The 27,555-nt window shown below is 34.0% G+C and overlaps 1 protein-coding gene across 1 annotated transcript in view; it reads left to right on the top strand.

Annotated features, from left to right (window-relative positions):
• The window catches only part of LOC124368162 (myelin transcription factor 1-like protein), a 571,113-nt gene that overhangs the window by 466,005 nt on the left and 77,553 nt on the right, over nucleotides 1–27,555 (top strand). The window contains 1 exon segment of the mRNA XM_046825438.1: nucleotides 6,547–6,590. Within this exon segment, the coding sequence (XP_046681394.1) occupies nucleotides 6,547–6,590 (44 nt within the window).

Raw genomic sequence — 27,555 nt, forward strand, 5'->3', positions numbered from 1 at the left:
TTTTCAGGAAAAAAAATGAACATACCTTTCCATGGTCACGTTATTGTAAATTGATACCAAATAATTTTTCCGACATTTTTCAACGATCAGTCTTTCACATTATCCATAATATATACAGAATAATTACAAAAAGTTACTCGTGTGACAGTACATATAATTTAAAACAAAAAAATGTCATATAAACATAGGTTGATAAATGTGTCTTTTAGCCGCTAGCCACCAATTTGTATTTTGTATTAAAAAGTAATATCTCTATAACAGCTATTAAAGCTAGAGCTATCAAACTTGGCGCGTAGGCAATTTTGTTATCATGGTGCTATTTGCTTTAATATTAACAAAATGGCGCCTGTTGAAAATTTTAAAAGTAAAATAACAAAAAATCTCAGTATACTTATACAAAATGCACAAGCTCCCAACTATTTAGTATTTTTTATAAAACTTCCAACGGTACCTTTTTTTTTTTTTTTTTGCTGGAATCCGACAACGTATAAGCGAAATCACTTTATACGCATGCTTGCACAAGCCAGGGCAACGAACATGCCATAGTTGAGAGGTATTAGCTATTTTTACTATCCTCGCCTACAGAAGTTCGTGACACCAGTTTGTGAACTCCCTGTATATTGAGGGACTGTACTATATATACTTATCTATGAATGGTTCAACTATTTTGTTTATTTGAATCATTAGAATTCTTGCATTATCAACTGCATTTACTTTTTTGCATCTTCATACTTTAACAGACTACGTCATTTTCCTGTCAAGTTTTTAGTTCTCATTCAGATATTTAGTTCTGCTTACAAAATATTCGTATATATGTAATTTTAAAGACAAATAAAAATATAAACATTAAGATAAAAGAACTTTGTAATTTGTAACTAAACGAGGCACTGATCAATACAGGATTAAATCCGCAATATTAATGGCTCACCTGCTCGCGGAACTTCTTTATAATCCTGGAGGACCTAACGACGAAATCTCGTGGATCCGGCAACTTACCAGTAAGTCCTCTTCCCTAATGACATTTTGAGATCACCTCTGAGATTATCTGTTTTTACTGCCTCAAGGTCTGTCAATTTTTTATGCGGCGCTCCTGACGTTGTCGGTGGGGGGGGGGGGTTAGTTACCTTCTGTATTTACATTCGTGAGGGATCCTGGGTAATTAAAAGTCAGAAGAGGTTTATTCCCCACTCAAGGGAGAGGCTGAAGATCGCCTCGCCCTATTGTTTCCTCATATTGCGCTGAGCTGGGAGCTGAGCCCAATAATGCTACCTATATTAAACCTATAAGGATGGTTTGAAGAGGTTGACCCCGAACGTTCAAGGCACACATTCGTTTGCCGGTGGGCTTTCGCTTCCCACTCCTCAAACTCCTCCCCCCCTCACCCACACTCCCCAAACAGCTCATTTTCAGGGTTATTGCTTCTCCGCGGCCTAATGTTTTATTTTCCTGGTACTGGCTCAGATACACAATATCGTCGTTACCATCTTCATTGTGGTCATTGTTGAGTAGCCAAAATGTGTTTCTAATTGTTGTAACTAATTTGAATTCCTACCCTATAACAGCACTCTATAAGGTTTATTGTTATCCTTTAACCCGTTTACCTATTCTAGTGGGGAGTCCACTTATTATGCTGCCTCACCTTTAACAAATTTACTAATTAATCAGTGATTCTTCTGACAGTCAGTCTTGTATAGTAACACATATAAATTGGAGCACTTAAATTAACGAAAATTTGGAATGTGATTATCGTAAAGTTAAGAAAAAGAAGTTAATATTACTATAAACTGAGTTAAATGCAATTTATCTTTAACTCTGGAAGTGGCAGTTATACAAAACTTGTAATGGCAGGCACCATTTTGTTAGTTGTGCAGGTCATTATTTAAAATCTATAGAATTATAATTATTGGACTAACATATTCTATTGTACAATTTATTAATCAATAAAAACCATTGTTTAATTATTTTAATATTTTCAAGATATAAAAATGATTCTAAAAATTTCTTCTATACAAAACGTTAGAAATATCCTACTTTTACAAAACATAAATTATTATTTTTTGAAATAGGTACATTTTTGAGGTGAGCATAGATGGAAAATCAAAGTTTCCATTACAACATTCTATATTTTCACTATCTGTATTCATAATAATTCGATAACCTTATACATAAAAATATCCCATTAATCTTATGTATAATATGACTAATTGCTTTTTGAACTTAATGTTCAATAGCAAACATTTATTAAGTAGGTGCCTAAAAAAAGGGACTAGTCATTTTCCATTTCCAAGGAAGATAAAATAAAATGTTAGTGACATCTTTTCTTACTGATCTTGAGTCAGTTGAGAGTAATTTATTATTTAGGCCTATATCATGTTTTCGTTATCGATGCCTTAAACAAATTGCAAGCTACTTTGAACCTTCAGAATTTTACTCCTCCGTTAACGCACCACGGTCCAAACAAATCAACACGGACAAAATTTGCGTAAACAATGTTAACGTAAACATAGCGAGGAAACCGATAAACAGAAGGGCCGCTCGATATTAACCAAGATGACCAAGAAGTTTGCATATCGTATCAGCTATTTGATCGATATCTCTCCCTCTCCCTCGACTTCGCCCCCAGAAACTCCCCCGTAGTCTTAATTAGCGGAGGAATCCACGGACACACTACATACTGTGATGGCTGTTCCGAAAACATCCGGCCTTGTCTTCACCGGACGCCTTTTGTTACTATAAGTACCGGAAATGACGGTTAGCAAATTGAAAAAACATCCGTATTTAAAGTGTTAAAAAATTTTTTAACTGCTTCATTTATTTCTTTTTTATATTTCAATTTTTTGAGTTGGAGTAGAACTGTCAGTTATGGCAGATTAATCACTTTTGCGACTGATATGTAGCAAAGAAAACATAACTCGTCTTGCTACAGCGCTCTTGCGTCTTACAGAAATTCACATTCATGGGTTAAATCACGTTTGCTCCCAAACATTTACAACACAGTAATGCATTTACTTGTTGGCTGAAAGCAAGCAAAGCCCATATTTTTAAGGGCTAAAAAATTAATTTCTGTCCGTTTCTTTGTTCACACAAAATCTCGAGAACGAACTGGCTATAGACTTGAAATTGTGCATAAAGCTTCTACTCGTTACAAGCAAACATCGACTTTGATGATGGGGCCTATCACTCCATCGGATTTGGCTGAGCGTCTTATGGCTTAACATTGGTCTTTGGCTGAGTGTCTTAAAATTGGTATTATGGATAACCATGGCAACGAGAATAAATAAATTTGTGAACTGGGTACAACCAAATGAAGTTTTAACATGTGACATAGTACCAAATTATGCATGCAATGTCAATATCAATGCTGTTTTTGTTTATACTCGCATAATAGAGTACTAATACAATTCTTGTCCTCCAATTTTTGGAAGCCAAAGGCAAAAGTACTGTTAATACTACTAGTAATGAAATTTAAAAAAAAACACTCGACTGAATCATTGAATCATATTCTATTTTCAATGTACAGGAAAATGTTTGCTCATACGAAACTTTCCCATGAATATATTTTACTTAAAGAAATTAATCAATATAATTCATAAAGGTACATTTATGCACGCACGAAATGGAAAATAATTGAATTTTTAATAATGAATGGACTGTAGACCTATATCATTTTTATCTATTTAAAAATGTTCCAGAGGTTATGATTAGTACACATTCGTACTGGAGATTGCTACGACACGACTAAAAAAATTTTAATTTTCTCAATTACTAGTTTAAAAGTATGAAGAGAAAAAGCATTGTTTTACTTTAACTTTTATTATAAATATATACTTGTTTCATCATTTGTTCGAAAATGGAACACATTAAAATATATACTTGTAAGTAGTATTGTTTGTTGTTTATAAATTTATATTTATATTCCACTAGTAGTACGCCTAATAAGAACAATCAATTATAATACAACATCGATTTTTCGATAGCTCAGTCTTTTTAATACTTCTCGATTGGTCACTGCCTGTTGAATGATCTTACCGAAGATAATAAGAGACAATCAGTAAAGTAGTGAAAAAATGTTCGATACCAGACCATGCTGCCTCTATGTCTTTCTCAATTTATTTTTAATCTTCCAATCTTTTTTTTAATTACACAAGACTTCGAATTTAGGAAAATTGTTTGTCAGAATGATATAAAGAAAATAGGTCCAAGAACAGGACCTTGCGGTACTCCTTTTTGAGCATTATTTCTATATCAAAACACCCATCGTACATATTTTAAATACAACAAAACTGCATTTTTTGTATGTTCAAACAGAAAAAACATTATTCCGAAGCTGTCTATAGATATTTTCCAGGAGAGTGAACTGAATGGTTATACAAGCGGCTAAGACAGAACGGTAGGCCTCCAACGCTGCGGGGCGGGAGAGGGTTGATATCAACAGGCCACTCAGCAGTTTATGGCCGGGTAACAGCCTGCCAAGGAACGGCCCTAACGTCCTGATCATCACATCACCTTTCTACAGGGAAACGGACCCCCTCGGCATTCCACAAATCTTTGGAACTACTGCTTTCACAATACTGCACTGTCGCTTGGCTGTGTCGTCATATATGACAGTCAAAACATTCAAAAAAAGACAGTAAACCGTGTCAAAAGTTTAAACTTAGTCTGTTTAAAAGTCTTATATTGTTTTATATCGTTCCTTAGAGTTCTTTGAAGATCAAATTTCTTGTATCGTTATTTCAATCTCAATGCTTTATATTACGTTTTTTGTACAGTAACAGTCTTAAGATGTTCATCATACATTTTATGAAAATGCAATATGATAATCTTACTATATGCTATATGAAAATTTGTTTTTGCTCTTTATAAAAACTTATATTTCAAATCATAACTTGCAGATAAAAAGTTACTATGTATTAGAATTGAATTGTAAACTACAAAATTATAAAAATTATTCTGAAGAATATTTAGTAAAGGAAACGTTCTTAAGCCGAAAACCAACCCATTTAGATATTTTCTCCATTACTACTACAATATAAACTTTTACTCAATATGAAAATTAACTCTTCTGTAACTTTGGAAGTAGGATTTTTATAGATGAACTATATGTTGTTTCCTTTGGAAACTGATAAGCTGTTAGTGGAAGACGTGATAGACCCGTTTAACCGATTGTGAGTGAGTTAAAATAGGAGGATAAGTTCAATGGACGCATTTTTCTTATTTCACTGCTCTATAAAAGGTTTTCTGTGGTAGAAAACATAAAACGTTTTATTTCTGTTACAAATCGTTCTTGAAAACTCCCTTTTTGATTCAGAAAGCAAGGTTGTATTGGTTCGAAAGTACGTCTGTAATGTTTCTATACAAAAAAACAGTTTTAAACCATCAACTGAACCATGATCTAGAAGTCTGGATCCGTACAAATTTCATAATCCCGAAATTAAGTATAACACGAGCATTTTATATAGTTCTTAATCTCAATGCAAATTCGCAAATAATCTAATTGGTTACAGTTCTCGAAAGATAAGGCAAATGAGTTTATAATTCAAAAGATAAATTGGGATTTATTTGCGTCGTATTGCGTGCCATATTTTGCAATGGATAATCAATGCCAGAATACCATCGTGGTATAACTAAAAAGGTTATTTGATGACTATTAAGATAAATTATGACAAAGGATATCTATATCAACTGTTTTTATGTTTATTGCCACATACAAAGCATAACAAATATGTGTTTTTGTATTTTGGAACGATGTGACTTAAAGTGGTTTATGCAGCCCCATGTGTGATGACATATAATGAAGTTTAACTATTTATTTTCTTATGTTGGCTACGCGTGTTTGTATTGTTTATTACTATCAGTGAAATAATATTTTGCAACAGCTGTTGTTAGTTGCTATGAATTAACTGTCATTACCCCAGAAGTGCTGCTGCTTTTTGCGCTGTACGTAAACCTTTAGTAGGTCTAGGCTTAATCTACTTTAATGTTTCCCCTTGTGATAAATTGTATTTTGTTTAGTTGTAAAAACCTATAAGCCTATAAAACTTTTAAAAGCTTTTTCACTTTGCTTATGTGCGTATATATTTACAGAAAGCCTTGTGTTTACCTTTAAGTGTGTGTATAAAAATAAAACACCAGTTACGCGCTTATGTTTTATTAATACGTTATTCAACTTGGCCTAAGAGTGTAATGACAACCTTGGTGGTCTAAAACTGCATTAAAAATACCAACATTGCCAAATTTAGTTTTCCTTCAATTCCTAAGATTGTGTGTTTCTTCAACTTAGATTTTTTATTTGAAAGGCCTTCGTAAGGTAAAGAGTTCTGATACGTAACGAGTAAAAATTATCACCAACTAAAATTAAAAAAACAAACATAACAAATGTAAAAACACTTATATAGTATTGTGCTTAAGTTAGATAAAGGTGTGCTTGAAAATTGAAATAACATTGGTCAGATTATTTCAATCAAATAACAAAGCTCTAATAATTAAGTAACCGTAAGGTAGTTGCAGTATGTCCAATTAAAAACTGACTTATTTTTTCTATTTCAGATTTATCTGTGCGGAGGACGATTCCTCGCCAAGCTATGAGCAAGGTAAGTTCTATTTATACTAAATATGTATTAGTTTTCATATTGAAAATAATTCACAGTTCATAAACGCTGACGTAATATTATCTAATTATTAAATTAAATTTAGATATACACAAACAGCTATGTGAAATGTAACACAATACATCCGTCACGTGTTCTCTAATATATAGATTAAACATCTACCTGATAACTGTCTTACTTTAAATGTGGGCAGAACTCCACAGATCCATACATTCGTAGAGTCATGAATTGCATTTCTATAATTTCATCGTGTTTAGACAAATGAGGGATTAATAAATATATTTATTTTTTGCAACCGATAGATAGAAAAAAGCTAAGAGAAAGCAAATCAAGCGTTAAAATGTTTGTAAATAATAAATAGTGCACATAATCTTCTACAACACCGTCAACTCTTGAAAATTGCTCAAAAAGTGTTCAAGAGCTTATGATCGGTAAAGGTTTTGTCGTAACTACGGGAATGGTGGTAAAAATTAAAAAAAAAAAAAAGTAATAATAACAGTTCAGCTAAAAGGATAGAAATTTCGTATTGAATTATATTGCAAAATCGATGTTTTATGTCAATAATTTCATTTAGCTAACAGCTATTTTCTAATAAGGCTGCAGTTATTTAGGCCCGCAGTGCTGCCAATTCACCCTTTCTCAATTCCCTTAATTTAATTAGAGCTCATTGGGATAAATATTTGTTTCAGATTGTTTATATTCTTGACGGGCAGTGCGGGTCTCTGAATCGCTCAGGGCCATTCCTTCCTTCCTCCCCATAATTAATTACTAAATTTGATTTTACTAATGAATAAACTCGCGTTTTGACGCTTTCCAATATACGTCATCGCTCTGATTTAGACTCTCAACAATTTTAAAATGCCGGAAAGAAGGTTGCGTGTGAAATTTACTACCGACTGGAAATTAATAAACAGAACATTGATAATACAAACATATTTTATTCGGAATTTCGGTCACATTGATTTACTCTCCGGGTCTCTTGAAATTCCCAATAATAATAATAAAGTAATTATCTGCAGGTTGAAAATTATTAAATAATTAAAAATTGTATTATTTCTTTTAACTTCGAACTATCCAAGTTTTGCTGTATTTATAAATACTTTACAAAATATTTATTACCATCTTAATGTATTTAATATACCCTAAATGCTTATCATAGTATTTAATACAAAAATAAATCGTGTTGTAATAAACTTTTATGAAGCAATTAAAACCAAAAAAGTTACCATACATGGGAAACCCCATTTTTACCTTAAAATTATAACTCAACGTATGTGCATTTATTAAATGTTCTGCATTTAAAAAATATCGATTTTAACAACAAATTCAAGCAAATAAAGGTAATAAGGGGGGAATTGTTTGGTTCATAATTCAAAATTTATTTTGTACCCAATGCAAAAATAAGTCCCCGCTGGCTTTTTGTCATATTTACGCTAAGTCCGCATGGTTTTTGCTAAGTGTGCCTTGTAAAATTTGCAAATTCATTTCTAAAACCCGACATATCTTTCCTAAATCTGTGCCACTGTCTGTCAATTTGTTTGTTCACCGATAACTCTTGGTAGAAAGGCCATAGAGACTTGAAACTTGGTACATAGGTTGTTCTTGACCCAAGGAAGAATCCTATTGATTTTGGGGTCAAAAGGTCAAAAGATACAAAATTTACAGTAATAACGTTCTAGGGCATATCGGTACTCGGTGCCATGTTGCAATATGGATATACGAGTAGTTCGATAGTATGAATGTATGTAATACTTCAGGTCCCTAAATGCCGTATTGTACTGATGTTCCTCCTCATTCAAAACATTTTTTAAGATCACACGTACAACTCGATGAGAATTGTTCTCTGTAGGGACGTTTTAAAAATCTCGTAATCAGATGGTTTCTCTCTTATTTTCTTTTCCTTTAGTTTAGAATAATTATTATATTCTGGTTGAATTTCACAATCAGCCCAGTTTACTGATAAACATTTTTTTTTTATATTTCACTCGTTCCACCCTCTGTGTTTGTGTCCCATTAACCCTCTATTAGCCCGCCGCCGCTGGCTGTGGAATCAAAATGTATCGAAACGGCAAAATGGGCAAAGTTTGGGTTCAGAATGTGTCGCGGGAACGGGAAGCAATATGCGGGGACTCCGGGGAGCTGTATACTCCTGTAATCTCCCCTTGCCGCTAAACTGTCGACTCGACCCTGTTGAGAGCACCGCCGCATCAGTTACATGGTTAGGCAGGCACCACCACACGGATAGAGCTGGGGAAAACACGCTGTACTATTACCATGTATTAGTCTTTACAAATATAAAACAACACTAGAATGTGTGTGGTCTAGTCCAAACAAAGTAAGAATTGGCAAGGAAAATTGTTTGATCGTATACTGCCTTGTTCACCAATATGTTATTACAATGTCTGGGCAAAATCATGTTACATTAATTTTCGTACACGGGATTTTCAGTCTTTTGAAATTGGATCTCCATATGGAATATTTTATATTGGAGGGTTTTATGAATTAGTCACTAAATTAAATTAGAATTCGGTCACGCATTTCTATTAGTTTTTTAGCCCTTAACTTTAAGAAAGCTCCAAGAGATTTGCCTTGTTTGGCTCGAACATTTTTATTCAGTAGGAAATTCCTGATCTTATGACTATCAAAACCAAATATTTAGTTTCTCTTTTCTGGATGGGTGGGGGAGGACAGCTGAACCCATTATGCTTCGTTTCTCGGTTACGTCTGTCGTTTATGTCAAAGTAAATCTTTATCATATCCCAATGTTCTCACGTTTAGAGTGCTGAAGAGTGGAGGGCAGAATCCATTAACTATAGTTCTTACAAAGAATGGAATTATTGAAGGCGGTTCCTTGTTCTTATTAATGTTATTCTGCATTAGCCATTTAACACATCCTTAATATAATAAATATTCAAGAAGATCTGTCAAAAATACTTACTTTAGAAGTGTACTATGTCTATTTCTATGAACACTTTAGACAACAGAATTTCGTATCCCACCCGGAATTGATGTTTGCTCTGGCATCAACCAATTCCACGTTATATGAAAATAAATTTATTCTTTCTAGACGTAATGAGAATACTGAAATTTCAAATGAGAAACGACCTGAACTCCATCCAACAATACCTGACCTTGATCAGACCCAATGAAGTTGAAATCGAGCCTGAATTCATATTTGTTTTAGGATGTAATTTGGTTTGCAATCAATAGAGATAGGCATTATTATTACATATTGATATCACTGAAAAATTAATCAATGCAAGCAATAGATTTTTAATCAAGTTATTCAACGCCGGGACTGGATCCAAGCAGCTTTTGGGTATGTTTGACCCTTTTGTTTAATACCTCCCCAACTGACGAAGAGGATAGATTCCATTCCTCGAAACTTTGTGTTGTCCATTTTGCAACATATAACGATGGCAAATCTCCGTAATCGTGTTATTCTTTCAAGATATTCACATGTTATAAAATCAAGATCTCGCCATTTTTTTCCTCTATGACCATTGTAAGGAAGTGAAGGGCCGATGTGACTACCTAAGGGCCACTATTGTACAGCCCTGCTGCTGCAGAAGTGATGTAATTGTAGGGCGAAGGGCTGCCCAGCGCCACGTACACTGTATCCCCATCCCGTGTGATTGTGTTAGTGACCCTCTTGCCGACCAGAAGTCTCCGACCCCCTCTTCATTACCTGTCTCCATCATCATAAACCTTACATACCCCCTCACCCTTTCTTCTTTGCCTTCTTTTGCAAATTAACTTCCACTTTTACACATATAAATACTAGAACCTGTAATTCAAGTTCTAATTCCTTTGTAAAACAAAATTTCTCATCATTTAGAAACAGTTTTATTTGAAATTTGGAACAAATATTTTTTTTATTGTATGCAGTTTGGAAGTGCATTCTTTAACAGATAGATTGGTTTCTATTTAACTTTTTAAAATGTGTAGAATTTAAAAGATTGACAAGTTGGAAAATGTTAATTTCACTGAATCTGGATTTGAACATCTACGCCAAAATCGCTATAAAAGCCTACCTAACAAAATAAATTTTGCCAATTTTAATTCGAAAATGTAGTATGTAACTGCATAAGAAGTTTAAAATACTTCTTAATAAAATTAGCAAAAGTTAATTTGATTTCGTTCAAATTGGAACCCACACAAGATAGTCTCTCATAAACTAATTATCAGTTTTGGAGTAATAATAAACTAGATTAAAATCTTATGGTCATTGCAAGTTTTCACCCGGAGTAGAGTATAATCATTGCGTTCTTTCAATGCCAGAGTCATTTTAAATTGAATATACTAAACGTTTTAGAAGAAAAGTCCACCAATCGAACCCATGACCCATGGTTTGAGTATGTAACATAAACACAATGTATAGCGTTCAATATTTGACCAACTGACATCATACAGACTATCGGAATAACAGGTCGGGCAAACACTGTTATAATAGGTCAACCCTTGTAATCCGATGGGTGCCCTGAGCAAATGAGGAGGACTCGGACGGGCCGACTAGAGCTAATATTTGCAGGAGCTCCTTAACCAATTGGCCGGGAAAGGAGCAGGATAAGGGTCGTCATGTTTGGGCATGTCCGCAAGTACTCTGGCCTGAGCACATAGGCTAATACCTTCTGTCAACGGCTATTACGTAGCGGCAGAGGGTAGAGTGTTCGGGTTGTGTATCTTAGTAATTGGTCAGGTAACGATAGGTCAAGTGGTGGAGGTCTTCGGTCATTAGATCTAAGCTAATCCAGTGAAAGACCCTAGAGATCCATTTAACTCAATAACCTAAGCTGGCTTTTATCGCGGTGTAGGAGTGTTAAAATTCCAAAGGAAACTTGACTTATTGAGATGTAATTCGTGATCTTCATATAGCATTCACCTATTACTATTCTTATTACACCAAAGTTTCAATTAACGAACTCCGATTATCCAGATTTCCTGATTAACTAAATATATTTCCCAGCAGGAATGTTTCTTCCATTTTTATAAATAAATTATGACCGTTCTATAAAACAAAACTTAGTGTACTTCCAGTGTTGTAACTTGGATTTGCAGGTGCGCACTATGCACAACATACGTTATAGCTTTATAAAGGATATTTTTAAATATTATTCCGTATTATCCAAAATTTCATTTAACGGAACTTCGTTACTATTTATTGGCTGACTATGCTTTTAGCAAAGCATACCACTCGAGGGATTAAAAAAAATGTCACTTCTGTCCGCACGATATATCGAGAACAAACTGATATTATAGACTTGAAAGTTTGCATGAAGCTTCAGTCCTATGAAGGCAGCATCAACTTCAATCATGGTGCATGTCACTCAATGTAATTTTTCACAGTGTTAGCCAAAATCGTTACTTTGCTTTTATGGGTAACCATGATGGCAATGGAAAAATTGTTCACACAGATTTGTAAGCAAACTAAGTACAGTAATACACCAGTATGATATTTTAACCCCACGTGTACCCTAACTATCCGCAAGATATACCGTGCAAGATTCCATATGTAGACTTTACATTTTTCATGAAACTTCGTTTCTACATAGGCAAGAATTATTTCGATGATAATGTATATCCATCCACAGGATGCTGTATAATTGTATGTCAGTCTGTCCACAGGATATCTCGGAAACGAAATGAGCTATAATCTTGAAATTTTGCACCTTATTTACATGAAATCACCGGGATTATGTTCATAGGTTTGATCAGATAAAATATAAAATCAATCTAAAATTGATCTGTGCATACTTGATGTTGCCAGCATGTTTCAGCATATAGATGAGAAACGAATACGCACTTCCTTGTAACTGACGACATAAGGAAACCACGCATCGTTGCGGCTGACTTTGACGGCTTGCTTTAAGAGGGGCACAAAAACCAAACTTATCCCGCGGAAACAATTTGGGGCGCAATGATTGATCAGCGGGATTGATTGTACTCAAGACACACGTGTAATCGGGGTCTGGGGCTGCGGGGCGCACGGGGGGAGGTAGCAAATCGCGCATAATTTATCCCTGTGACGTGCACAAGACGTGGATCCGTCTGCGAGGAATCATACGCTTCTAATTACCGGCAATATTATCATTGGCCCATTTGTCGAGCCGTTACCCCCCTCCCACCAACCGAGTGGTTGCCATTTGTTCGACATGGGGGTTTGATTGTAGCCATTTGTCGCTCGGCTTCTGCACACAGCACACTTTGTACATCCACGTCAAGTGTAACTGGATCGCTTCCTTCATAGAGTTAAAAATATCTTTCTAAATTTTATATAACAAAATTGTTTTAACATCCATATACTGAATATAGGCTTTTTTTAAAATGCCTGTTAATTTATAGCATTATTATTATCATACATAATTTCATATAAAATTAATAATCGAAACATTTTTTTCTCTCATTTTTACATGTAGTGCCGTTTATTGAAACTGATAAGTCAAATAATTTTTATTATGATTATTTAAAGTGGTTTGTTACATTTAGTCTTTTTTTATATTTTGTGTCAATTTTTTTTTAAATAAGGTTTTCGAATATGTTTCAAGAATTAGATCTAATCTCTTCTTCAAGTGTTAAAAACCTTAAAGCATCCTTTTTGACACATAAAGGCTGGGTGCGTTCTAAAAACTGGATGTGTTTTATGTTTGTAATAATAACGATAACAAAGTAACACGAAAACTAACAAGTAAACTAAAATTAATTTAATTTAATTTAATATAACGAAATTAGTAATAATATGATTTAACTGTGTTTTTATCTAGTCTTATATGTAAGGTCCGGAGTACTATAGTTTTTATCTTAATTTTGAGCTATTCTCTGTCGTAACGGTTTATTAAAATGTAATTTTTTTTGGATATTTAAATATACACTTGTATTTGCTACCGTGTTGAGAGAAGTATAAACATAATATGCACGACGTTAGGTCTTATTAATACAAGTAAATGTGGTACCATATATAACAATTATACTACTAAAGTGTATAAATTAAACACTGACAAAAATAATTTAAAGAAAAACAGCTCAATAGATATTTTACAATTACCGAGATGTACACCGAAATTTTCAAAATTCTAGAAAAGTATATTTCAACCACCCTTTTATAACAAAATTTTCTTGTTCTTGAAAACTGTTTGGAAACATGTTTTTAAACCACGAAGGTTCAAGAATTAAAATTAGTTTATTTGATAAAATTTAATATTTGTAGAATAGTTTAATGTATTAAACACTGTGCCTGATGAATCTTACACTCCGTAATTCAAATACAAGGTCTGCAGCGTGCCGATTAACATATTTTATATTTTTATCAGAACAAGAAACTACTGTCAAACACAAGATTTCCTTCATTTGTGGATGCAATTTTCAAAACTTTTTGCTGCCTCTCATAATTTTTTGTTTATTAAAGGTTCTGGCAAGTTAGGCTCGCGCACTAGCAGGAAGTAAGCACGCACCAGAACGCATGCAGCAGTTTAAACGAGAAGTTTTCAAAGTTTGAAGTAATTAACGTGATTGATGTTTGTGCGACATGACTCGCACCTGCTCCCCTGTATATAAGGCCGAGAGTAATTTTCGTGCTAAAATTGTAATTTAGTGACACAAGTGATAAAAATTATGTATTTAATTAAATTCAGTAAAATGTTAAATAAACCATTTTTATTACTTAAACAGACATGTAATCCCTATTCGTGACAATAATCATCAATAAAGTAAATGAAAGTTTTTACTTTTTTAATACTACAATTCTTTTTCTAGTACTGATTTTTTAATATGCATTTTTGTATTTACAAAAATTATAATTAAAAATATTTTATTTCCCCCTAATCAAGTTTTGTAACTCCATAACAATCTTAATATATCTTATATGAAGTATGAAAATTGCATGAAAGTTAAGAAAAATAGTTTTTGGGAACTCAAACTCTCATCAAGACTGGGTTAGTTGTAATCCAGCAGAGGGAATCTGTGTCCTAAGAAGGTTTCTCCGGATCTTTCTCCTCCTTAAACATGACCTCTATTTTTTTTTTTTTAGTGCTCCCAGGTTTTCTTTTAAAATCTTGAGTTTCCCTATCTTTTTCTTGCAAAAAACAGGTTCCTCTAAGATTTTTTATACCTCTTTCAAGGCCTAGGTGTAGCCTACCATTTTTTATCTTACTTTTTGAAGCTAAAAGTAAAAATTTAAACTTTACAAAAGACTCAGTGCTTATAAGGTAAGGAAGACTCTTTTAGAAATTTTTAGACTTATCGAATTATTGTTGGACTTACTAGAATTTTGAGTCTTACCCTACAAACACATTTCAAAGAACTTAGTCAAGATCCCTAAATATTGGTTTAATACCCTCAACTTGAGAAGTACACGTGTGTAATGTGGTGATATGGATATTTTGTCAACAACCTTCCCGATCTTAATAGCGCACCAAAGCCGCTTTTATACTTATCAAAGAAAATTATTTCAGGCGACAGATAATGTTTTCTGGGATAATAACAAATATCTTCTAAAAGACAAGAGTGTAAGTAAAAAAATTACTCATAAAATGCACATATACAATTGTACGGTTAAAACAGTTTCCTGTTCTCAAACACATAATCAAATTTTTATGTTCGTACATATAAGTTCAAGAATTACGAGATGCATTACCGAGTAATTACCAAGAGTAACTCAAGTTCTGTAATTCTTACAGCGCGGTGATTGATGGCCTTGTAATATCGCCGCACCTGGCCTCCCCCCACACCCCTCCCCCTCCCCCACCACTCAATTAGATATAGCGATGTCGTTACTCCCGTCTTACTTCTTTATTAGCATACGTGCACCACCGCCGCTGCGGGCGGGACACGGAAATTCTCTTAGACCGTGTCGCTGCGGGTAATTTCTGAGTTTAGCGTTCGATCGGGCCCTAATGCAATCCCGCAATACAATACATACACCCCTCCCCCTCCCACCACCCCTTATGTATCAATAAGTGCCTAATGACAAGCACAGCCTCCCGCCGGGGCAGTTTCACTTCTTTACCGCCTTCACTTCGGCGGAGCCCCGCAATACAGTGATGGGGTAGAGGAAACATTTCGGTCGGTCTTTCAACGACTGATCTTTAGGGGATTGGCAATTGAAGATCCTCCCGCAAAAATCATTTCCGCGTAAGCAACTTTGCATCAAAACCCAACCGATTTTACATATTCTATCTATTATTATCAATGACACAAATTTAATGTGATTTTATTTACTTTGAAATATTCGATTAAAATTAATATTAACTGATTTACTTTTTTGTGAGTGACGATGATCAGACTTAGGATCTGAGTTAAAGATGGGGCGGGTTCATACCCTGTCTGTGACCGAAGCACTTTTCATCAGTACCTTGTACTGTATCGACTCTCCTCCTTATTCTGTTTGATAAGATCCTCGCACAGGCCACTGGTCCTCGAGGATTGGCGGAATGAGGCTTAAAGAAGATGTGCCTCTCCATTTAAACAAAAAATGTTACTAATAAATATTTTCAAAACACAAACGTTTAGTAAAAAAACCTATACTTTTTAAAATGAACCCCTACAAACAGACAAAGCATTGATTGGTTCAAAAATAATTAGAGCTAATAATACAAAATAAGAATTGAAGAACCAGATATCTGACAGGACGGTACGAAAGTCCTTCCCAAACTGACTGGTACATTCCCCGATTAGTAAAATTGATAATCGATGGCTTTCCTGGCTTTGAGTTTAGACCCAGAAACCAATTGAGTTCTTCCGTGGACCAAGAGAAACTAAGCTTCCTTTGCACTAAGCTTCAATTCTCTAGGAACTTACCATCAAGAGTTACCGCACAGACGGACTTGGTTAACATTGACCTTTTGGTCCCAAAATCAACAGCGTTCTTTCTTGGACCAAGAGGAACTAAGCTTCCTTTGCACTAAGCTTCAAGTCTCTACGAACTTACCATCAAGAGTTACCGCACAGTCGGACTCAGTTAACATTGACCCTTTTGGTCCCAAAATCAACAGCGTTCTTTCTTGGACCAAGAGGAATTAAGCTTCCTTTGCACTAAGCTTCAAGTCTATGAACTTACCATCAAGAGTTACCGCACAGTCGGACTCAGTTAACATTGACCCTTTGGTCCCAAAATCAACAGCGTTCTTTCTTGGACCAAGAGGAACTAAGCTTCCTTTGCACTAAGCTTCAAGTCTATGAACTTACCATCAAGAGTTACCGCACAGGAGGACTCAGTTAACGTTGACCTTTTCACCCCTAAATCAACAGCGAGCGTTCTTCCTTACATACTAAGTTTCAGACACATGACAACCTCTTAGTTTAACGTGCGTAACACTACCATAATAATAAACTCACCTAAATAATAAATAGGATGTTATGCTAGGAGATGTTCACATGGTACATGTATACATGGTTTTCAAATTTCTAAGTGTTAATAATAGTATAAAATGGCTTAACAATCCTATCTGCTTTTCTGTTAAAGTACTTTTTCATTGCATTTCACATTTTACAATTTTAAACAACAGTACTGCACCTGAACAAGATTGAATACACAAGATGTGAGTATTTTTCATAATTTCCTGTGACACGGTTTTCATCATTTTATTATACCGATGTTTATGAATGTATACCTTTATTTATACCTCGGGGTGAAGTGCGGCCCTAAAAGGTTGGTCGAGTCCGACGTCAGCCTTATGAAGACGAATCCGTGGCCGATCACTTAGCCCTGTTACACGGGTGTTACACAGGGCCGAGCCCCTGGAGGGCCCTACGTCTCCCCGCCTCCACTGCGACAGCAGGCAGAGGGATTGCTCTCCACAGGCCATCCTTCTTGTGTTTGCCACATGTACGTGTGTACAGGGTGTTCGAAAAATGTATGGCAAAAACTTTGGTCAGTGATGAAACGGGTTGAACACACACACACACACACACACACACACACACACAACATTTCCTTTGCCTTATAACATATACTAGTTCGGTCCTTTTAGTGTTTTTCTGAAGATTTGGATCTTACTTTAAACATTCTTAACTAGGAAACGGGTTAAACTATATTGTTGTAATTTGGCATGAATATTTATCTTATTTTAAAATAGCTCACTGCCCAAAACAAATAAAGTATTCTCACTGGTTTCAAAATGAAGGGGGATTCATTTTAAAATGTCATGAACCAAACGTAAGAACAAACAATTTGAAGAAACGAAATTGGTCGAAAATCGGAAATATAGTTCTTCTATTTGCGAATCATTCTGAACAATTTTAAAGACGTGTAATCATTTAAAATAATTAAAAATGGAATATACTTAATAAGACTACCAAATACTCCAAAACAGCTTTAGGAAAGAACAGCTTTGCGTTCCAATACAGTTATAACTACAAGCAATAAATACGTTATACACATTTAACAAGTAGAACTGTAAAAATTAAATGATTTTGGGGACATCAAAAGTAACGGTTTGTGTTAAGGGGGTTATTCGCTACACAAAAGTAGGTGTCAAGGAGTTATCCACAAAATTAAATTTATTCCTACCACTTTAAAGTAAATTAATTGATATAATGTAATTAACCTGAGAATAAACATTTACATTTCAAGTATTCTCAGAGTTTTTATGATTCTAAAACAATGTTTTGTCAGACCGACAACACACCACTCCACTGTTGTTTCCACATTTATAATTATAACCGACAAGCATCCGCAAGACTTGCTTGCTGCTGTTATTTTTGCTCATCCAACAATGCCGAAGGGGTAAACGAAACAAGCAAACTCTCCGTTTATTATCTGCAACTTAAGTTTTACCGAAAGAAAACATGAGGAGATTTCGCTGAGGGTTTCTTCACTAGGATATGCATAATTCATACTCATTACCTATGCAAAGCGTCGATACGCCCCGCTTAAGCTGCTAAAAACTATGTAACTTGGCAATCACGAGTGATCCGGAAACGTCGATGTGAAATTATTAAACGCTACGCTTTTACGTTGTACAAGCACTAAATATGGTTTACGTTAGTTTTCTCAGACAAACATGAAACTATTAATTGTAGACTACCGGGAATACAACGCGGATGTCATTTCGATTGCTTCACCGTTGTTATTAAAATTATAATTTTATTTATCTTAAAAGTACATGTTCAAAAATTAAGATTTTTTTAAAAGACAAATTTTATTCGTTATTAATTGTTTTTTAAGATGTACCTTTCATTACATCTTTGACTGAAAGTATTTAACGAATTATTTGTATATAGGCCTAGTGGCTCTTTGTTAATGACAATCGAAATAATGAGTAATGCAATATAAAATTCAATAAACTTATTTAATTTTTGGGAGTTTTTTCTTGTATTTTTATAATAACATTGTTTTATAAGTGTGTTACTATTTAAGCCTATTTCAATTTTTTTGGCTTTTCCTTGGAGGGTCACCTTTATTTTCTCTTCAAGCTTTTTTATGTGTTTTTATATCATTGTTATATTATTATATTCAGCTGCGTTGTACTGGTAAGACTTGGCATTTAGATTAAGTTAATTTTGAACTATTGTAATTGGTATGTACTCTTGTAATGCTTGATTGATAAAATAAATATAGTATTATATTATTATTATATATTAATTCAATCCGAGTATTTAAAAATGTTATAATTCTAAGTATAAAAGTTTTTCACAGCTAAACCTCTATAAACCATTTTTCCACTTTGAGTCCTTTGCTTATACATAACAGCGCTTTTCTATTGACTATTTGTTATTTTATTGGTTATCACACCTTCGACATTTATTATTCAAACTCAGAGAGTAATTAAACTCAATAAAACAAGACAAATAAACACACAGAGGACAAAAATAAGCTTTATTAAATGTCACAATGGAAATGTTAAGTTTAGTTTCCACTTAGTGCAGCGTCTGGATTCTGATACTGGTACAGATTAACACCTGGAATTTAGAGTTCACGTAAATCTCAAGAGATCTGTACCCAAAGAGATGATCACCCAGCAGCTATCCGGTGTAGTTAGTCTAGAACAAGAGATTCATTGTCTCATCAGGTACACAAATGAGTGCACTACGATGTTTTATACACGGTTCCAAAGGACGGCTGAGCTAACCTTACAATGTGTTAGCTACTATACTATAAGTTAACAATGGAGTTAACTTACGTCATAAGTCACAACTTAAAAATAAATCAGGTTTCAAAACTGTTCCATCATCTCTCTGTATCTCGAGAACAAACAGAGGTACAGACTTGCTTCATTTCTGTATCAAGTTCGATGATAGTCCATGTCACTCCATAGGGTTTGGCTCGGCGTTAGCGACCCTTTGTGACATTGGTCTTATGGGTGACCATGAAAATCACAGCATAAATAAATTTGTAAACAAACTGAGTACAATCTTATGACACTGTAAAATCGTATACATGTAGTCTAACGAAACGTGCTAAAGACTTGAAACTTTGCACGCCACTTCAGTGAAGCTTGGTACGCGACAAGTGGCGTGGCATATTCCTACCTACATAAAATTTGATTTTAAAGTGTGGCGTAAAGAAATTACAATAGTAGATTATTCACAATTCCTATTTTTATACCTTAATAAACATATTCGAATGGTAATATAAATAAACGGCTTTAATCAGAAGTGAGAAATTCGAAGAGGAGCTTAACCCTCGGATTGGGGGAAGCTGTGAAACCCACAAATGAATGCAATAAATCAATAGCGGTGTTAACCTGGCGCGGCTCTTCATCTACATATGTTCGCCGAAATCTCAAAGACGGCCCCTTCGCTTATTACGGATGCAAAATTCCCCATTCATATTCAAAATTTAAAATCCACCCCTCGCCGCCCGCGTTCCTTAGTTTTTAGCCGCTAATTTATTCAGCCCCTTGGTGTGATTCCACATTCCACCGCCGCCCCACCGCACAGTTCATCCTCTAATTGCCAACCTATAATGCGCCGCCTACCCCTAACCCACCACTTCATACCGTCAACGCACTTGCCACTTCATTCATGACTGGCTAGTTATGAATGGACATTTTTTTGAGGTCACGTGATTGTGAATTTCCAGTGGTCGTGAGGTTACAGGTCAGCTGCAAACAAGTTTGTTTTGTTCACGCACGACAGTCGTAAACGCTTATGTCTAAGATCGGTCATTTATCTAATTCCTAAACTATTCAAAATCCATTTTTATAACCACGATTTCATATTTCACCAAATATTCATTTTAGAGTGCTTCTATTATTTTTATCTGTTACCTATGACTTTCTCTTTTTTTTGTGAAAATAATTTGTCTGAGAATTAATTGGTTGTACTTTGAGAAGGCTGTCACTCAAGAGTCTGTCTGTACGATATCTAAATAGTGAACTGACCTTCATACTTCAAATTTGCATGAAGCCTCAATAAAGTCTGTTACACGACATAACAGATATGACGTATTCCTACCTTCTACCCGTATGTTACAGTATTTCAAAATACAAGGTGTTCATTAAGAGTGTTCCAAAATTTTGGGACGTAAGAATTATCAAAAATGTTCATTTTAGACACCTACAGCTTCACTACTCTCTACCTGTATACATGTGTATACATATAGAAGTGTATTCATTTTAAATCATTAATACTATAGTTATCAATATTAGTGGTTGTATTAATATTTGATTTATCTTTATAAGAATAAATAACTATAACATATTTGTACACTGTTTACAATGCCGGTCGTTAATATTTTGCTTGCCGAAATACATTAAGAATGGCTAGTTTTACGATGATACTAATTTTACGCTTTTAGATTTCAATTTCAACCGCATTCGTTTCTTCATAATCGGATGGAAAACAGAAAAGTATTGCATTACGGCATTATTCAATAATTATGATCATTAAATTTAATTAATTGTGTTTTAACCATTTCTTACCTAACATCAGTCCATTAGTAAAAAATGAATACTTTTATATAATAATCGGTAAATATATTTAAAACGAAATTTTATAATTAAATGTAAAATTTTACTTTGTTTTTTTGACGTGACAACGTCTTAAATTAGGTTGCGGCTCGGAGTCACTCATGAAAAAGTGTAACGCCCGGTAACGTTACGATGCCCGTCCAGTGGGTCCGCCGCACGGGATCCGCACGGGATAAAGCAGATAACTGTGGGTCCGCCGCACGGGATAAAGCAGATAACTATGTTTATTCGTGAAAATGTGGAGTGCTTAGATTCGTCATTTACAACAACTACAACAATAAAGGTAAATAATTGTACACTGATATTTCATTATCGTAAACTATGATTGATTGATTAATTGTTAGATTGACACAAAAGTTGAGAAACTGAGTTTATAGGTTATGTCATACTATTGACAAATGTTGATAGTGTTAAGTAAATTATTAGTTTAAATCACTCTGCAATCAATCGTAATTCAGTCGATTGAGAAGAAACAGCGCGTATTGCTAGTCAAACATTTAAAATAACAAATTATAACCTCTAACCTGTCATAACAGTGCGACCAAACAAACGAACTAAACCGACCAATCACCACGCGCGGAGTTAGAATTTAACTGTGTTTAGCAAGAATTTTCAAATTCCAATTTTAGTAAATGTTTTATTCAACTTTACCATTTACAATAACAAATTTTAATTAATTTCAAATTATGTACAATGTTTTTAGTAAACAAAATATATTTCTATAGTTAAAATTTGTGCAATTCTTATTTTCATTCAATTCCTTGTTCCTATTGTGCAATTTAATAATATTCATATCAATAAATATTCTACCGAGAAAAAGACGTTGTCACGTAAAATCTTCGCCCGTAAAACCGACTTTACAGGCAACCATAATTTTTTTTCATGCATTTTATAATAAAGAATAAATGTTTGTAAGAGAAGATACCAATTAAAATTTTCGAATTTTTTAATTATGAACTAAAGAAAGCTTGTAATGCCTTCAGTGTTATCACCTGAAAATTCGTCATATCTTTGGCTACTGCTTCATTTTATTTTTGTAATCGTCAAACAAATACACGATTATATCAAAAAAATAATATTCTATTTTCTCGTCAAATTATCAGTATTTACATCCAGTTCATTTATTTTGCTTCTGATACATCAGAGTTAGTGCATATTGTTCACGCATAACACATAATATTGATACTCAGCGAAGATCTTTCATTTATACAGTGCAAAGCAGATAAATTATGAAGCGCACTTAACCATAATTCGCCTTGTACAAATTTACTTTACAGGATTTTTCGTGACTCGTAAACGTTTGAACTTGTTCCCCCTCTGAATGCGAGGGCGTACGAGACTGAAAATGACGTAAAGCTCAAAAAATTAAAAAGAGTAGTCATGTATTTATCATACACAAATATATATATATATATATATATATATATATATATATATATATATATATTTAACCCTAGATTTATATTTTAGTCTCTCAGCAAACACAACCGTTATGAACTCTCAACGTTCAAAGGTACTTTACAAATTTAATACTTTAACTCTTTCGTAAACATTTTAAAGTCGAGCACAAAACATAATTTTTCCACGTTTCTGATTCGGGTTAATGTAATATTCATAATTTTATATTCATAGCATTCACCTTTTACCTTAATTCTGCCCGTCCTCATGGGCCACTGGCCTGTGCGAGGATCTTATCAAACAGAATAAGGGGGAGAGTCGATACAGTGCAAGGTCGATGGTACTGATAAAACTTGCTACAGTCAAAGACAGGATCTGAACCTGCGCTATGGCTAACGCAGATCTTAGTCAGATGTACCTGTATAGTCCGACGTCTTAGACCGCTCGAGCGGTCCAATGTTAGAGAAGTTAAATGATTCCGGATACTATGTATTAAGTATTTAGCTTCTTTGAGTTCTTTCGTTTTGTTAACTAGTAACAATCACAATATAAATCCATGCAAACGCTATATATTTTTTCTTTATTTTATTTTCCTACTGTATATAAAATGTTTTTTAGACGTTTTTAGAAAAAACTCTATTTAATTTGTTTTTGTATTTCATTGTTGATATGATCAAATTAATTTTTTACTTATTTATAAAAGGAACATTGCTCATTTAAAAATCAATTAACACTGATTACTGTGCGTTCAAACCTATTTGAAAGTTAAATTTCCTACGTGGTTGGCGGATAAGTAAGAACTTGTACTGCAAGGCAGAAATTAAATCCACATCAAACAATAAATCTGAGGAAGCCATATTGACAAAGTTTTGAGGTAATGACATGCCACTGCCACCTGGTTTCTTCTTCCTCTCTGCTGTGGCTTCCTGTGAGCCAGCCACTGCCGACTTGAGTCCTCGGAGACGGCTACACCTGAATTCAGTTAGGTGCACGTTTAATTGTATTCGGTAAAAACTATTTCTTTGATCTTTTTTATTTTTTTTATTAATTAACGACTAAGACTATTAAATAAAAAAAAATAAGTTAATCGACTAACGGAACATATGTTTAATTTGAAAGTGGTCACATCTTCTGCATTGAAATGATTAAATGATTTTAATATAGATTATTTTCTTTTATAATTTCGATCGAATGTTTGCCCGTTGGGCTCAAAAAGTATTTTTTTAATATATCCGAATTACATTCACGTTTTTATCAGTATTTACGTATATATATATATATATATATATATATATATATATATATATATATATATATATATAAAAACCTGTAATATACAGTCAAAACTTAATATATTTATAATCTCTTTTTAATTTTGAACTACACTTACCTAAATACAAAATATGTAACTGCTAAACATATTTTTATTTCTGAAGAAGTTAAACGTATTTTGAAACTGTATGTATTATTTACATATGTTATTATTTGGTAAAGTTGTAAATCACAATTTCTTTAACTTTTTGAGTACTCTCAAGATTAAAGCTTTGACTTCAAAATGCCTCGTCCAAAATATATATTTATGTTAGATATTTTCCAAGAATCCTCACCCTTTCATTTATAACCTCGTAAGTCAATTATAGCTTTATTTACTATAATTTCTAGAATGTTACTTTGTTCATTTTGCAAGGCGCCAAACTTAATTGAAATATGGCCATAGCCTACAGCAGTGTTAGATTAATGTTAACGGATTAATACTTTTATCTATTAGAAAATTGTTTTGTTTTTGAAAGTAGGCGAGTGATTCTTTCAACGTTTGATTATAACGGCTATAGATTACTCTCATAAATGCAAGACGTAATTTATAAAAAGGCATGATATATACAAATTGTTGACAAGATAGGTCAGTTAGACCTGATGGGAATAGTGTGGGCAGATCGAATCACTTACTATTTTAGTGCAACATTTATTCTACACCTAAACGTACTTAAAATTGTGATAAAACCAACTTTCCAATTTCATTTTATACGCACTGTTCTCAAAAATTACCGCAAATCGTAGTATTCAAGATGGAACCAAACGGTAGTAAATGTTGCTAACAAGTTTCTTTGGCATTTAGTATGCACAACATTTTACGGAATTCATAAATCTTGCTGCCACACGTCTTGAAGAGGAGATCCGACAGAGAATGTGGGGTGGGGGGTGGTGGGGGCAAACTCAGCTCAAAACATTACATCCTGACAAGAAAGCCAGAAAACTTGTGGCTGGCTTTCCAATTTCCTGGAGCTGACGTCTGATTTATGATTTATGAAGTTTCGTCTTAACTCGGTACATTGATACGGGCTCTGACACGGCACCCTTTGATTTTTGTTCGAGCGCGTGTTCAAGGTTTAACCTACACTCGATACGGATCAAAACCGCCTTTGAATTCTGCATTTGAAAGTACTTTTGAATTCATATCAGCTGCAGCCAGCACACACTTGTATTTCACGAACAATACAACTTGACCTTCGCCTTAGCGTGGAGGTAAGGCAGCGGCTGTCTGACCGAGACGTCACGGGTTCGATTCCCGGGGAGGTCAATATAATTTATAAATGAATTTTGACCATTTCTCTCAGAAAATGCTGAATATTTCCCATTAAAATTCCAATGGCGTATAAAACATATTTAATCAACGCTGTAATACTTTTTTGGGGAATTATAATATTACATTAGCTCTTCAAATCAAAAAGGACATTTTACAATTTCTTGTGTTTGTACGTATTCTATTTGTTTGTTTTTTTTTTTTTTTCAAATGTATATAAGAAAGTTCTTAACTTTGCTTATTTAAATATAGAAATTTTCATTTAATTTTTTCAGTATTATATGTTAAGAATGTCTTAAATAGTATGTTTCAAACATGTTTATGTATACTTTCTCAGGTTTAGAAATCTAAGACTTAAGAATAAACAAGTGCGATATTAACAATTCAGAAAAAACGTAGAGATGACCATTCTTTACTTATCTACATTAATATGTGCGTAATGGTTATAACCATACACATTTTCTTTATAGTGCTATTTTTATGAACTGTTTTAACTCTGATAATGAGTTCGAGGTATAAGTTTGATTTTGATTTTTTTCGTCATGTTTGGTTCTTATTCTGACATGTTTATTTATATTTTTGTTAATTCTCAAATTATACATTTCACACTTGAAGAAGAACACAGATACAAGTTCTTGAAACTTGAATGATAATGAAAACCCCGGAATCCTGTTTTCCTTTTAAATCTTTGACATTCACCTGCAGCCTAACCTAGATCGCAAGTTCTGTAAAAGCCAATAAAAATTTCGAAAAGGTTTAGATCTTTTTCTCGTAAAAAGTCTAGCGTGAACTATTAAACTTCCATTGGCGTAGAAATAATCCCCCTAAAAAATTCAAATTCATCAATAAGTATTGAACAAAAATAGGGTGTTACACTTTCCAACTGAAATTCAAAAAAGGACTAAGTTGTATCAACTTCTTTACATCATCCTCTTGGCAAGGTATTTTTCCAAATACTCCATGAGCAGAAAATGACGTAGGTGACGGGCGATAAGGGCGTCAAGGGTGTCAAGGGAGCCCTTGATGAGGTCGCACCTGACCGCCATGCTAGGCCAGGGTTTGCTTTGTATATAATGAATGACTCTGCAGAGAATCAGAGAATAAATTAGGGGTAGGACAAAGGGAGGGAGCGAGGGGAGCAAAGAAACCTAATGAAATATTCAAAGTTGATTACCATCCTGAGAGTGTCACAGCAGCGCAGTACCGCTAACCGCTCAGGCTGCGTCTGACGTCACTCCCTGGATCAGTCTGGATCAGGAATTAACAGGAGCTTCCGTCGATCCACCGGGGGAAGGTTGTTAGTGGCTTTCTTGAGATGTTCCCCGACTCTGAAAACTGGGGAAACTGGAGGTGTTTGTATTTGGTCATGATCGCAACTCTTTCGCTTTACTGTATACCAAAAATAACCCCTATGTACTTTTAGAAAAAAAAAAACGCCGTTGTAATTTTTTATTTAAGTTGCATACTAATAGTTTTAATGTACTTATATTGCAATACCTTATTTATTTATTTAAATTCCAACGCTGTAACACAAATTTACATACAATAATAAGTTTTAGATGGCTAGAGTACAAAGGCAATGTGGCTAAACATGATATAGGACTAAGGGTCAAAGCATCATTACAAAACAAAAAATGCATGAACATCTACCAGAGCAAGACAGAATGCTATGATAACTAGACAATAAACATGAAAGATATAGATTGATAAAACAAAATATCAACATAAGAAGAAAAGGTAATAACTAGCATCATAAAAGAGAAATTAATAGAACAAGTAAATTCATATCAACAGTTGATAGACCAACGATAATATGGAACAATAAAGATCAGTATTAGAAACATCCAATTAACAAAGACCGTACAAATGTATAAAGTAACAATAACAATAGTAATAAACTAACAAAATGCAACAATGAAGAATAATAACAGTATTATTATATCAATAATAAAACTAGAGAAAAAAGCAACATCGAAATATAGTAACGATGTGGACTAACGATTATATAACAACAATAATGAATAAGAAAACTAACGAAACTGAAACACTGAATTCTGCCTCA

The sequence above is a fragment of the Homalodisca vitripennis genome, chromosome 8 (genome assembly GCF_021130785.1).
Source record: "Homalodisca vitripennis isolate AUS2020 chromosome 8, UT_GWSS_2.1, whole genome shotgun sequence".
NCBI lineage: Eukaryota > Metazoa > Arthropoda > Insecta > Hemiptera > Cicadellidae > Homalodisca > Homalodisca vitripennis.